This window comes from Ochotona princeps, chromosome X, assembly GCF_030435755.1.
Source record: "Ochotona princeps isolate mOchPri1 chromosome X, mOchPri1.hap1, whole genome shotgun sequence".
Lineage (NCBI taxonomy): Eukaryota > Metazoa > Chordata > Mammalia > Lagomorpha > Ochotonidae > Ochotona > Ochotona princeps.
In genome coordinates this window covers 3,088,700-3,101,688 of record NC_080865.1, presented here as the reverse complement: position 1 = coordinate 3,101,688, position 12,989 = coordinate 3,088,700, and the positions used below count along the sequence as shown (strand labels likewise).

At 39.4% G+C, this 12,989-nt stretch overlaps 1 protein-coding gene across 2 annotated transcripts in view; it reads right to left on the bottom strand.

The window, feature by feature from the left end:
* The window catches only part of PPEF1 (protein phosphatase with EF-hand domain 1), a 115,987-nt gene that overhangs the window by 26,605 nt on the left and 76,393 nt on the right, over nucleotides 1–12,989 (bottom strand). For both annotated transcript variants that reach the window (XM_058658443.1, XM_004597502.3), the window contains 4 exons: nucleotides 8,327–8,493; nucleotides 5,566–5,602; nucleotides 4,485–4,634; nucleotides 164–280 (listed from right to left, as the gene is read on the bottom strand). In XM_058658443.1, the coding sequence (XP_058514426.1) occupies nucleotides 164–280; nucleotides 4,485–4,634; nucleotides 5,566–5,602; nucleotides 8,327–8,493 (471 nt within the window). The remainder of the gene's footprint in view (nucleotides 1–163; nucleotides 281–4,484; nucleotides 4,635–5,565; nucleotides 5,603–8,326; nucleotides 8,494–12,989) is intronic.

The window sequence follows — 12,989 nt, the reverse complement described above, 5'->3', positions numbered from 1 at the left end:
TGCATAATTGTCTCTCGAAGTGTTGAAAATATTGCAAAGAATCCAGAGAAAATGACAGTCTGCTAATCATAGTAAAGCCAGTTTTTATCTACACATACTAAGGAACAACAGCATCTATGCTACTGTCTTTATTATGATTCCGGTGAACACTCTGGTTGCCTACCTGTTCCCATTCATGCTTTGATAACTGTTCAGAAAAGGCTTCACTTAATTTGCTTTTCTTCATGTTCGAGGGATTGTCTCCATCTACAAGCCCTGGTGGCATCAGCACAGATTTCATCTACAATATAAATTCATGATTTAGTGAAACTGCCTGCACCCAATGCTAAAATACAGAAACGTCAGAAGGCAATAGGATTCTGTCTATAATGTTGTGCCTCAACCCAGTGAGAACCACCGGTACCACTCCCATCTCACCCGCTGCCTCCATCTTCTGGACTCACTGAGGTATGTAAGGTGTGGCTGTTCAGTTCTGGTTGTACCTTTGCAAGTGCGGCCATTGCTCTACACGGAAAGGCTTCCAGGGGTCCGCAAGCTACAGAGGGAAGTGCTAGCCATGTGCTGAGGTATTAGTGTGGAACTTGGAAGAATCCAAGAGCAGGACAACGCCTCCTTCTGAGCCTCTCTGCAGGGCTTGGGGAAGCTCAGAAACATCTCACAGAAGGGGGGTTGCTGTTCATTCTGCTGCATCTCTCAACAGAAACGAAAAGTACATTTGTGTCTAGGACAATTCTCAATGAAGTGTAGTTCTCAAACTGACTCCACTAGCAAGAGTTTAGGTTCTTTACTCCTAGTTACAATGCTACTGTGCTTCTTTGAGAAGAAAATGTCTTCCTGCTATCACACCAACTGCTATAAGTGCTGTGTACTCCCTTACACAACCTAGGATTGCTATTTAATAATTGTTTCTTTGTAGCTTCATGCCTTTGTAGCTCCTGTCTCATTGGGATGATTGAAACTTCAATCTCAGCTATTATGAGTAAGTTCCCAGACTGTTCTTCCTGCCTGCTCCTAGTAAATGATTTCATGTTTTTTGGAAGAGCAGAATATTCTGAAAGGACCCTCCCAATTTGTGTCTCTGTCACTCACTTCTGATAAGCTCACTGGGCAAAGCCATAGAGTCTTTAATATATGCATAGCTCTGCAGTTTTCAGAACCATTTAGGATCAAACTATTATGCTTCTCACCAAAGCACCATGCTGCCATTTTCTCCCGTGAAGCAGGGGTGGGGAGGGGTGGTAGTGGTTCTACTAGCTATTCTGCCCCATATCCCTGCTGACTTTAACTCTTACGGAATCTTCCTTCTCTGTCATGCTGGATTGACATGTGACCTGCCCACCTGACAAAATACCTTCACTGGACCTAAAATGGAAGTTGTTATCAAGTTCCTCCAACTCTATCCCCACCCCATTTACAATTATCTACAAGTATAGGTGTAAACCACTTAGTGTTGCCACCCCTATAGCGGGAAATTCCTGTGGTATAAAAGAGCTGGGTTACAAAGTTGGACTTGAAAATCTGTTCTCGTTTCTCATGTGATAGTTCCAAAAGCTTGGACCTATTTCATTACAGTTTAGTGATATTCAGTATGTGTGTAGGGCTGGTTCATCTTCACTTTAGGAGGGGGAGAACCCACAAACCATACGTACATCCAATTGCTATCTTTAAAGTCAGTCTTATGAGCAGGCAAAACAATGATCCCTGAAAGGGGTGAAATTTGAGATATGCTGGGGAAACTGCTGACCGCAAAACTCTTACCTAGGGTCAGTCTTGCTGTCTACAATTCAAACTTAAAATCTAAGAATAAAATAAAAGAATAAAAAAGAGACAAAGAGATCTGTATGTTGACTATGTGCTATATCCCATCTTCCTTCTCCAGGAAATGATATTTAATCCTACCAAGAATTGAATATGGTAGGTATTTCCACCTGTAACTTACAGGAGTAGAAACCAAAGCTTACGAAAGTTTAGTACCTTGCCCCATCACCACCCCTCTGCTGTCAAAGGGAAGTGGCAGAAACATGCCTGCCATGCCTGTGTGATAACACAACCTCAAAGTCTTCACTATTTCCAGGTGGCTTTTAATGCAGGGTCTCCATAGAGCTAGTGAGGGACAATCCAGAGACATGTTGTTAGTCTCTCAAAAGGCCTGAGAAAGGGCAGGCTAGCCTCAGGAAGTTACAGTTTGTCCTTCTCTTCAACAGGCAGAAGCTACCATGGCTGATGAGTACTGCCATCCATAGAGAGTGGTGGTAGAACACAGCATTCATTCCACATGCTTCCCATAGTTGACCAAAACAAACCACATTGTGTTCCTTACTGTTGACTAGAATCACATCCACTTACTATGCTTGTACTGTCTCATCTTGATCAAATGTCTTATTGGCTTGATTATTTACTGATACCATGTAGAAAGGCGCCTTAAGGTTATCATGGCCTTGAACTATATTGCAGATACACTATTCTTGGGAGTCAAAGGAAGCACTATTAACAATCAGGACCACAGGCGTAAATCAGGGGGATGCTCATCACTGTGAGGTGAGGAAGGTAAGTATATAAAATCAGCAAAAGGTGCTGTAAAAAGGCCTCTGTCAAGGGTGCTGGGGTTTATATTAATTAACCAGAGAAGCAAGGCAAGGGAGTAAACAGTACCATAATTCTTTATTTAATTTTGGAAACTGTTGTGAAGGCTATGTACAAGGAGTTGGCGAGCATATTAAAAGGAATCTGAGTTAGACCTAAGGCCATATATTGAAGGCAAAATTAAAAGGATGAGAAGACAATAGGAACAATATTATCACTCTTACGTGGATAAAGACTCTAAATCTCAAGGTGCAGAAGGGTCACATTTCTGTCTCTCAAAAATTAAATTGCAACTCTAGTTCCTATCTGCCCAGATTGGTTGGAAGCAAATTATCAGTCCTAAGGGGTAACAGTTCAGGTTTCCCATGTAACACCCCTTTTGCTCCTAATCTTGTCTCTTTCTTGCTTGGCTCTGGCACAGAAACAAGACACCTTCAGGGTCCAGCGCAGTAACCTAGCAGCTAAAGTCCTGACCTTGAATGCTCCGGGATCCCATATGGGCACTGGTTTATGTCCTGGCAGCCCCTACTTCCCATAGCTCCCTGGGAAAGCAGTCAAGGATGGACAAAGCCTTTGGACCCTGCACCCACATGAGAGACCCGGAAGAGGATCCTGGCTCCTGGCTTTGGATTGGCTCAGCTCCAACCGTTGTGGCCACTTAGGGAATGAATCATTGGATGGAAGATCTTCCTCTCTGTCTCTCCTCCTCCTCTCTGTATATCTGACTTTGCAATAAAAATAAATAAATCTTTTTTAAAAAAGATACCTTCTGTCAACGTGAAAGGCCTATCCAAGCAACCCGTGACTAGACGTGGGATCTTTAAAAGTTAACACATTGCCAGAAGCTTTGTGCAGGCTCTGACTATGCTTCTGTGATATTTAATATGATTATTTAGTTCAAAAACACTTCAAAAATGATCCTGAGCCATTGGAAGAATAAATGAAATCATATTAATTCAGAAATATGCTGCTGTGTGATTTCACTTGCTTGAGGTCACCAAAATACTGAAATCCACAGACAGAAGGTAGACTCAGAATAGTGGTTATCAGGGACCAGAGGGAAGGAGAAACTGGGGAATTAATGTATTGAATGAGTATCCTGATTAATGGGTATAGGATTTTAGATCAGGAAGATGAAAAGTTCTGCAAATGAATGGAGGTGATGGCCATGATGACTGTAGGACAATATGAATGCACTTAGTGCCACTTAAATACACTTAAAATGGTCACAATGGTAAATTCTGTATTATGTGTACCTTACAACATAAATGAATGAATGGAGACCTAAATTTTTTAAAGATCATGATTTTTCTTTTTTTCCTTTTTTTTAAAAGAAGCATTTATATTTATTGGAAACAGATATACAGAGAGAGAAAGATAGAAAAATGTTCCGCCTACTGGTTCACTTCCCTAAGTGGTTGCAACAGCCAGAACTGAGCTGATCCAAAGCCAGGAGCCAGGAATTTCTTCTGGATCTCCCATGCAATTGCATGTTCCCAAGGCTTTGGGCCATCATCCCCTACTTTCCTAGGTCATAAGCAGGGAGCTGGAAGGGAAGTCGAGCAGCCAGAACATAAACCAGTGCCCATTCGGGACTGTGGCAGATGCAAGGCGAAGATTTAGCCATAGGCTACCATACCAGGCCCAGGATTTTTTCTTATGAACACTATCTGAAATGCGAACATAGCCTGATTTTCCACTTTCAGCATAAGTTTTTAAAAAGTATTTTCCTTATGTATAAGTTAGCCACTTAGTTATCACATAATCATGCATTTTTCTTAAAATTTGTATTTTTCACAAATATAACCCCTAAAATACCACCAAACTCTAATAAAAAATAAAAGAGTCCTATAGTCCCTTTATACATTTGAGACAAAACTCATGCAAACATTACTTCTTACTTTGTTTCTTTGTATCTGGTGGAGCAAGTTCAAGTCTGTAGAATCAGATATCCCTCCATGAACAACTAGGACTTCATTGTCAATGATGGTACCAATTGGAAGCCAGGTATAAACTTCTTCCAACATTTGTAGGATTTGCTTCCCATGTATCTGTAAATAAGAGCTTGAGTAAATTTTGTCTTTCTGACAGGTTCTGTTCATCGAATAGTCCATGTGCATAGCCCAGAAGCAACAGTCTTCCTGCCACTCATGGGAATCATCATGGAGTTCCTGACCAACTAGTATGAGTTCATCATATCTTTTTATTTGGTATTTTTTGATACTTTGTTTGGGGAACCTTGCCATTCCTGGAGAGACCATCCCTCCCAAGGGCAGCTAATTCCTAGAGATAGGAAATGACTCACCTTTCACATGCAAACCAACTAATATAAGACCTATCTCCCCCACGAGCCCCATAACTGATGGCAGATCCTCAGGGTTACTATTCCTTGATCTTAAGCCCCAGGGCCTAGTAGTGCCAGACAACCCTAGAGCAGGCTAAACTGATCAACAAACTAGTCATTTGTAAACTAGCTTAAACTCAGGCAACTTGTCTCTCCGTCCCAGGAAAGTCATGAAGAAGGTTCATGCTTATGTTTTGCCTTGGCTCCCTTTGTTCTTGGATGGCCTTTGGTGTTTCCCCAGGGAGTTGCCCGATTGTGACACTTAGAGCCTCCAGTCTATAGGGAATGGTGAATAAAAAGTCTCTTCCTTCTTAAGAGTCATTTCTGTTTCTACAAGTTTTGCCACACTTAAGTCAAACAGATTCTGGGTTCTTTGAAAGCAATGGAATATGTTTGTATATATGCCAAAACTAACACAAAGGTCACGGTGAGAAAGCTCAGATTAGTCCAGAAAGCCTCCACCATAGGCAGAGCCTTGTGCTGTACCTTTATTTTATTGGCATGGATTCTGATGAGTTAGCCCATCACTTTTCCTAAATCCCCAGTCTAGTCTTTACTGTCTTTTGCTTTTTTTAAAAAAAATATGTTTTCATGTATAAACAGCAAAGAGAATTTAATATAAAATAAGTCAGTCTTACCTTGTATTTATGCAAAACTTCTCTTGTGAAGCCATACCTGAAAAAACAAAGAGATTGAAGCTATCTAGCCAATTGTTGAGAACTCCCACTTGCATGAGTCATACCAAGAGGAGCCCCTGACATCCCACTCTCACAAGTACCAAGAACACAGTTGGAACTATCACTTACTCAGGTCTTTGCTAGGCCTGATGGGGAAGAGCAAAGTAACCACTGATATTGTCCCTATCTTCAAAAAATTTGCGGTATAGTTGAGGAAAGAAGACAGATTTTCACAAAACAATTACAGCACAGCTTAAGAAACATGTGAAAGGTACAGGTTGTGTAAATGTTACAAGTGTTCAGAAAACTGTGCTGCAGCAGCTGGGGGAAGTTGTGTGGGAGAAGGCTTTTCACTGACAGAATTTCTCCTATGTTTCATAGTAAATAATTAGAGAAAAGACTGAATAAAGACAAAGAAAAGCCTAGAAGATAATGATGTGGTTCTCATGCTTTCTATGAAATAAGTCATGTTATATAATGGTTTTAATAAAAACGATGAGGAATTGTAATACCTGTAAAAGCAGAAGCAGAGAACTTTAATGATGGATTTTTTTCAATTTCCTGGCATTTGAATAATAGTATGTACCCTTAGCACCCAACAGGGTAAAGCAGGAAGAAAACATGCCTCAGGTTTTCATGAAAATCATGTCATGTTAGGCTACTACAGCACAAGATTACATTTTCCAAGATGAATTCTATCCTATGTTCATCAAAAGGTCCCTTGATTAAGTCTAAAGGATACTCTGTAGTCTCACCTTCCTTGGTTGCTCTGAAACACTAAATGCGGGTGATTACTCTGCTTTTCTGAGCAGCTTTTCTTCTCTTCGTATGTTGTGACAGTAAACTCGTGATCTTCCTGCTATCTTTCTAGCTGTTCTGAATCTCCTTTGCAAGTTCCTCTCCCCTACATAGCCTTAAACATTGGAGTTCTTTCCGATTTTGTCCCAGGCCATCTTCTCCCTTCACTTTCTCTATTAGTAATTTCATCTGTGCCTAGCCACAGCTTCAGTTACTACTTCATGTCAACACCACAGGATGATACCTCAGGCTACAGTTCATGTATCATCTCTCCACACATATACCCAACTGCCTACTTAATAATGCCTCAAATCAGCTGCTTCCAATAGAAATCCATCATTATCCCTCATCCCAATCTTCTTTCCAAGTCCCCCATATCAATGAATGATCCTGCAATATCCCCAAACTCAAGCCAGGAATGTGATGAAGGTCATCCTTGATTTCTTCTTCTTTCAAGTCTCCAATATCAAGTTACTCAGCCTTAAATCATGATTCCCTGAATTCCTAGATGTACCTATTTCTTTACATCTCCATTGCTGCCACCCGATTTAATGAAAACCCATCATTCAACTCTTCAACCATTTCCTGTAGCCACTTTTGCCCATCTCCAAATAACTCTATAATATTTTAAAGCCCACATTTTATGATGTTCTTCAATGATATCTTGCAGTCTTTGGCTGCCACCATATTTCTATAGGCAAACTCTGTCCGCCTTTAAACAAGATTGGAACCATCTTCACAAACTCACCATACTTGAGGTGGGCACCATGACACAGCAGATTAAGTTGCTGTTTTCAATGCTCAGATGGACTACCTGGTTCCTGACTTTGGCTTAACCCAGTCCAGGACATTTGTGTAGTTAGCCAGAAGATGGAAAATTCCTCCTGACCTCTCTGCCTTTTTAAACAAATATTTAAAAAAAAACAACCTCATTATACTTGAAAAACTTGTGCAACATGTATCTTCCCCGCTAGATGAAAATCTTTATGAGGTTAGGGATCATATCTCTTCTGTTAACTGTTATAGAAACTAGATAAGTGATTGGCTACTTGAATAAATGGAAAGATAATAGACATGCCCAAATAAAATATTGAGCTATATTATACATATTGAGACTCTAAAAACAGTTGTAGGATTTTTATTTTCATAGCCATAGAATTTTCTTATATACCTTGAGAATTAGACTTAAAACTCTACACTCGGGCCAGATACCAAAACTACAAGGCACACAAAATCTGAGGACCAAAAGTATGAGAGATATGTCATACCTCTCCTTTCCTAGAACTAGCTGATTTGTTTTTCATAAACTTAGACATTAAAAAGAAGAGAAAGGGGAAAAGGAACATTTGTCAACTACTGTGCCTTTCAGCAACAATTCTCAAACCATTTAACCAATTTTTATTCCTCAAATCTCCAGTGAGTCAGATAACTTAAATGCTATGCTACAGCTGTTCTCAAATATGTTTATGAACAACTATGCCAGAGCAATTACCATGCAATTACATACCCATGTAAAACATGGTATGTGTTTTCTGAGAAAACATCTGAGGCAAGGCAAAGAGCAGCAAGAAAATAGTTCCATCTAAGTCTGTTTAGGGAACCTGACACTTCCAAATATGACCTAACATACTGACCTGACACACAAGCTGACCTGTGAAGAGTGGGCCTGGGAACAAGAGAAAGAATGTAATGGAAGGAAGAAGCAAGAACAGATCTAGTGGATCTAGTGGAAAAGGGAGGAGGGCTTCAGAGCCATTGCTACTTAGAAGAGTAGGGTCTGTGATCAAAGGTAGGAAATACGGCCTTCCTAAGATTCCCCTCATCCCTCCTCCTCTGCCCAGACCCCTGACTAGGCTAGAAATCAAACCTGGCAGCAATCTCAAGAGCAGGGAAACAAAAGAGAGAATCGGAAGCCCTAGGTTACCTCATATTCATCATAAAATCTTCATGGTTGCCTCGGTTCAAGTGCAGGTCATTGGGGTAGACAAGAAAACTCACAAACAGGATCATTAGGACCTCTATGGAATTTTTTCCTCGATCTACAAAATCACCGTTAAAAACATAGGAGTTTTTCTCCGAGGGGAGGCCATTCTGTGGAAGGAGGAGAAACAGAAGTAGTTTAAAAAATGTCTTTCAAATTAGGTTTTGCATATGTACAATGTTTCTGTGACTATGGAGAAAAGAGGTAGAGTCAGTTCTTCCCTTGGGCAAAAGCTGCTCACTTGACTTAGGCTTGTCCTTGACTTGTCTAGGACAGGCATCCCTGCAAAGGACCCTGGAGTGAAGTCAGCTTAGGATCAAAAGGTGCCAGTTAGGGCCGTCTACTCATCATCAGAATTTCCTCTGAAAGAAGCTGATATCTGCCCCATCAAAAACAGCTACTCCCAACCCTACCTGCTCCCCTGAAAAGAGGAAACTTCTATTGAAGGAAGAACCTTGATCTAAGAGTCATACTAGGGGATGCAATATTTAATTTGTCTGGGTTGCCATTCCCTCAGTTTGTAAAAGGGATGACACCATAGGCCTCCCTGGGTCACCTTAGAGAATAGATGTGAAAGTACCCAGGTGAGTGGTAGGAGTTACATGATGCAACTGCAAGCATGTACCCATACGAGCCCAGCGGGCATGTGTTCTGGCTGACTGCTAACTGGCCATTCTCATTGTTAAATGTTTTGAATATCACTCCTGAATATGAGAAGATACTTTTAACATTATGAAAAGGAGCTGGGATTGGAACAAAGGACTTCAAAATAGCTATTAATTTGGCTAGTCCTATATTATAACATTCTAAGATGAAACAGACATATTTAGTGTATTATATTTTCTCGATGTCATGCTTGACAAGGAAGTGATCAAGAGTATTTCTATCGCACAGTAAGAGTAAACCCAAACATTTGAAGAATATGCTAAGAAAACCATTCAAATATTGATATATCAAGATGCATGTCCAAATTCAAAAGAGTTACCTTTGGGAAAGAATATACATACGCTAGTGACATTCAACTTTGTCAAATTTTTCAAAGCCCTTTTTTATGGACTTCAAGCAAGATATAATTTTATTATTTCCTACTCAGTGGTTAGCTACTTATATACATTTTAAATTGTTCACATCAGAACAATAGAAACAGTTGAAAAAACATAGGTTACAAAGCATAACTTAAGGGATTTCAGAAATAATTTGTACAATGCAACATGTTCTGGAAGCAAGCAAATAAGCAGTGTCATAGTATTATTACTAATTCTCTAGTCCAATTTTACTTATAACTCATGTACCCTCAGGAAAGTCACAGTTTTTATTACCTCTAGTTTCTTCATGTGTAAAAGAGGAATGTTAACTTCCATACTTATCACATGGGGCAATTTGGGAACTCAGATTAGCTATGTGTACAACAGCACATAAAAAGTGCAGAGCATAATACAAATACAAAATCCATTTTATTAGAATTCAATTATTTTACTTTTTCTTATATATTAATTCACAACCTCATTCACAGAGGAATTCAATGGTGTAAGCCAGTTGCAAAAATATAGATTATTGTTCATCTGAACTTAAAGAAAAGGGTAAGAATTCTGCAGCTGTGACACTCTTCCTCCATGCAGCCTTCAGCTGGCTAGAATAAATATGCTGGAGAAACCAAAGGCTATCAGATGCTCTACCCTAGCCTCTGTTGAGAAGGCCAGTTCTGAAGGAGGCGAGAGGAATAGCAGTTGAGAGCCCTGGAGTGAGAACATGGAAGAAGTAGGCAAAGAGATCCCTTGAGTATCTTGATTAAGAGGGTGACTCTTTCTCGGAATGTGTATGTGGTCCTGGCTGTGGGGCAGGTGCAGGGAACAGAATGGCACATGTTATTAGAAAAAGTATAAGAGAATTTCTACATCCCTGAGATAGTGCATACCCACAGGATACCCACATCCCTCATTATAGTGCCCAGGTTTGACTCCCACCTCTGGCACCCATTTCCAATTTCCTGCTAATGTGGACCCTGGGAGGCAGCACATGATGGTTCAAATAGTTGAGCCCATATAACTGTACCTGGACTGAATCTTGGCTCCCAGTTTGGACCCCTGGCCTTTGCAGGCATTTGGGAGTGAATCAGTAGATGGGGGCACTCTCTTTTTCTCTCTGCTCTCAAATAAATTTTAAAATAACAATACACACCTAGAAACATAAACTTCTTTCACCTTCTTGATGCTAGAGTAGAAAATGTCATGCCTCCAACTCTGGAGATACTTACACTAGCTTAAGCAGAAAATAGAAAACAGAAATAAGCAAGCACTTTAGAGGATCTGGCCAACAAAAGGGCAGACCAATCAGATATGCTAAGGCATATGGCTCCTATAGAACAACAATGCTGGAGGAGACAAAGGACAATTTTATTTTAAAAACTAGGGGAAATAAAAAACAAAAAGTTAGCACTTCTTGGAATTTAAAATAGGACATTCAAATTTAAAAGATCTGGGATTAAAGCCAACTAAAATAAAGAATGATTAGGAAACATATTACCAACCTGCAAGAGAAACAGAAGAAAAATCTTTCACATGCAGCAAAAAGCAAAACTGATGGAATTATAAAGCAGGAGCACAAGACCAGAATTCAGCCAGAATCAGAAAAAGAGAGCTGACAGAAAAGAGGATGTAATTTTGAAAATGAAAGAGGGAATTTGCTAAGGTTAAAAAGAGACTTCAATCTCAAATCTGAAAGAGTAAATGACTCCTACCTATACAAAACTAATGGAGGGAAAATTTTCTATTATGTGGTTTCTTTTCTTTTTTAAGCCTTGGAATAGGCAAGATAGAAGGAAATGACAAAGGGAAAAGCATCAGCTCGGTATGAGACTTGTTATCTACAGTAGGGGGAGTGAGGAGCCAGCAGAAGAAAATCTACCAATGGACAATGAAACTGGAATCCTGTCTTGACCAAGAAATGTTTAATGTCTCTGATGAGAGATATTTGCAGATGTGTAAGTAACAAATGTGTAAGTTTTAAAAGTAAATGACAATAATAAAATAAATGTTCTTCCAAGAAAACTTGTGCAAATATGTAGGAATCTAGCACCACAAAAACAATGGACCTATACAGACTGTTATGTACCATGCACAGGAACACAGAAGCAAACAATATAAAGTCTGTGCAATCCCATAGTTCGCATCCAGAGAAGACAGTACCCACACGCCCCCATAAAGAAAGGGATTGATCGGGATGATACTCTGCTGGCTCTGTCTTCAGACCAGAGAGGGTATACCTAAGAAGCCGTTGAACTTGACTAGACAATAAGATGCTGGACTCTGTGTTTGGTATATGCTTGCAATGGGGGATTCTCAACTGAACTTGAACTATGGTTATGCAACAAGGTGGAGGAATCCACCATGGTGGGAGGGTTTGGGGAGGGGTGGGAGAACCCAAGTATCTATGTAACTGTGTCACATAATACAATGTAATTAATGAATAAAAAAAAAAAGAAAAAAAAGAAAGCACTCAGAAAAGAATCAAATAACAACTGTACTAGTTTGTCCTCAAGCCAGGGAAAGATCAAGAGGAAGGAATTACAGATATGAAATGAAGCTTGAAATGTATAGTGAAATATAGATCAGTATGATAACATGGAACTTACATTTAGGTACTAAGCAGGTATTATAGAAATAAAAGAGACATTATAAATGGAAATCTAATAATTTCTGAGGCAAATATATGGCATGAACAATAACAAGAATTTGCAAGTGGGGGGGGAGAAAAGTAAAATGCTCTATGAATCTTATTTGCCTATGAGACATGGAAAGTGTGAAAATAGGCAATCTACTAGGAAGAAGAGGATTACGATGGAAGAATAAAGTTATACTATTTGAGAAATATACACATACCCATTCTTATTAAAAATGTTAGCAATAGGAATGTAACCATTGGTGAAAGAACAAACACAATGAAAATTTCAACTAAAATAACAATAAAAGAGAAAACCACCAAAAAAACAAAGAGAAAATGGGTGAAACAAAGTAAAAGAAATAGGGCCTGGTGCAATAGCCTAGTGGCTAAACCCTTGCCTTGCATCTGCCAGGATTCCATATGGACTCTGGTTCATATCCCAGCTGTTCTATTTCCTATCCAGCTCCCTGCTTGTGGCCTGGGAAAGCACTCAAGGATGGCCCAACGTCCTGGGACCCTGCATCTGTATGGAACCAGGAAGAAGCTCCTGGTTCATGGCTTCGGATCGGTTCAGCTCTGGCTGTTGCCATATATCTGCCTTTAAATAAATAAATAAATAAATTAATTAATTAATAGTAAGACAAAATATGAAGAGAAATTGTCAGATACACATTGTGTGCTGAATGTGAATTGGTGAAATGTGCCCATTAAAACTCTAGTCTGTATTAAAGCACAAAATTTGAGAGGTATGTTTATGAGAAATACACATCAAAAAGCACATAAGAGGAGGTTGAAAACAAGATAAATGCAACAAAAAGGAAGCAAGAATGGAAACATTAATATCAGAGAAAGAATTTAAAGTGTTAAACAAGATTGCAAAGCAACATCATGTCCTAATAAAAGGTGTTTTATGAAGAAAACAATTTATGAGTTTAATAAACAAAAT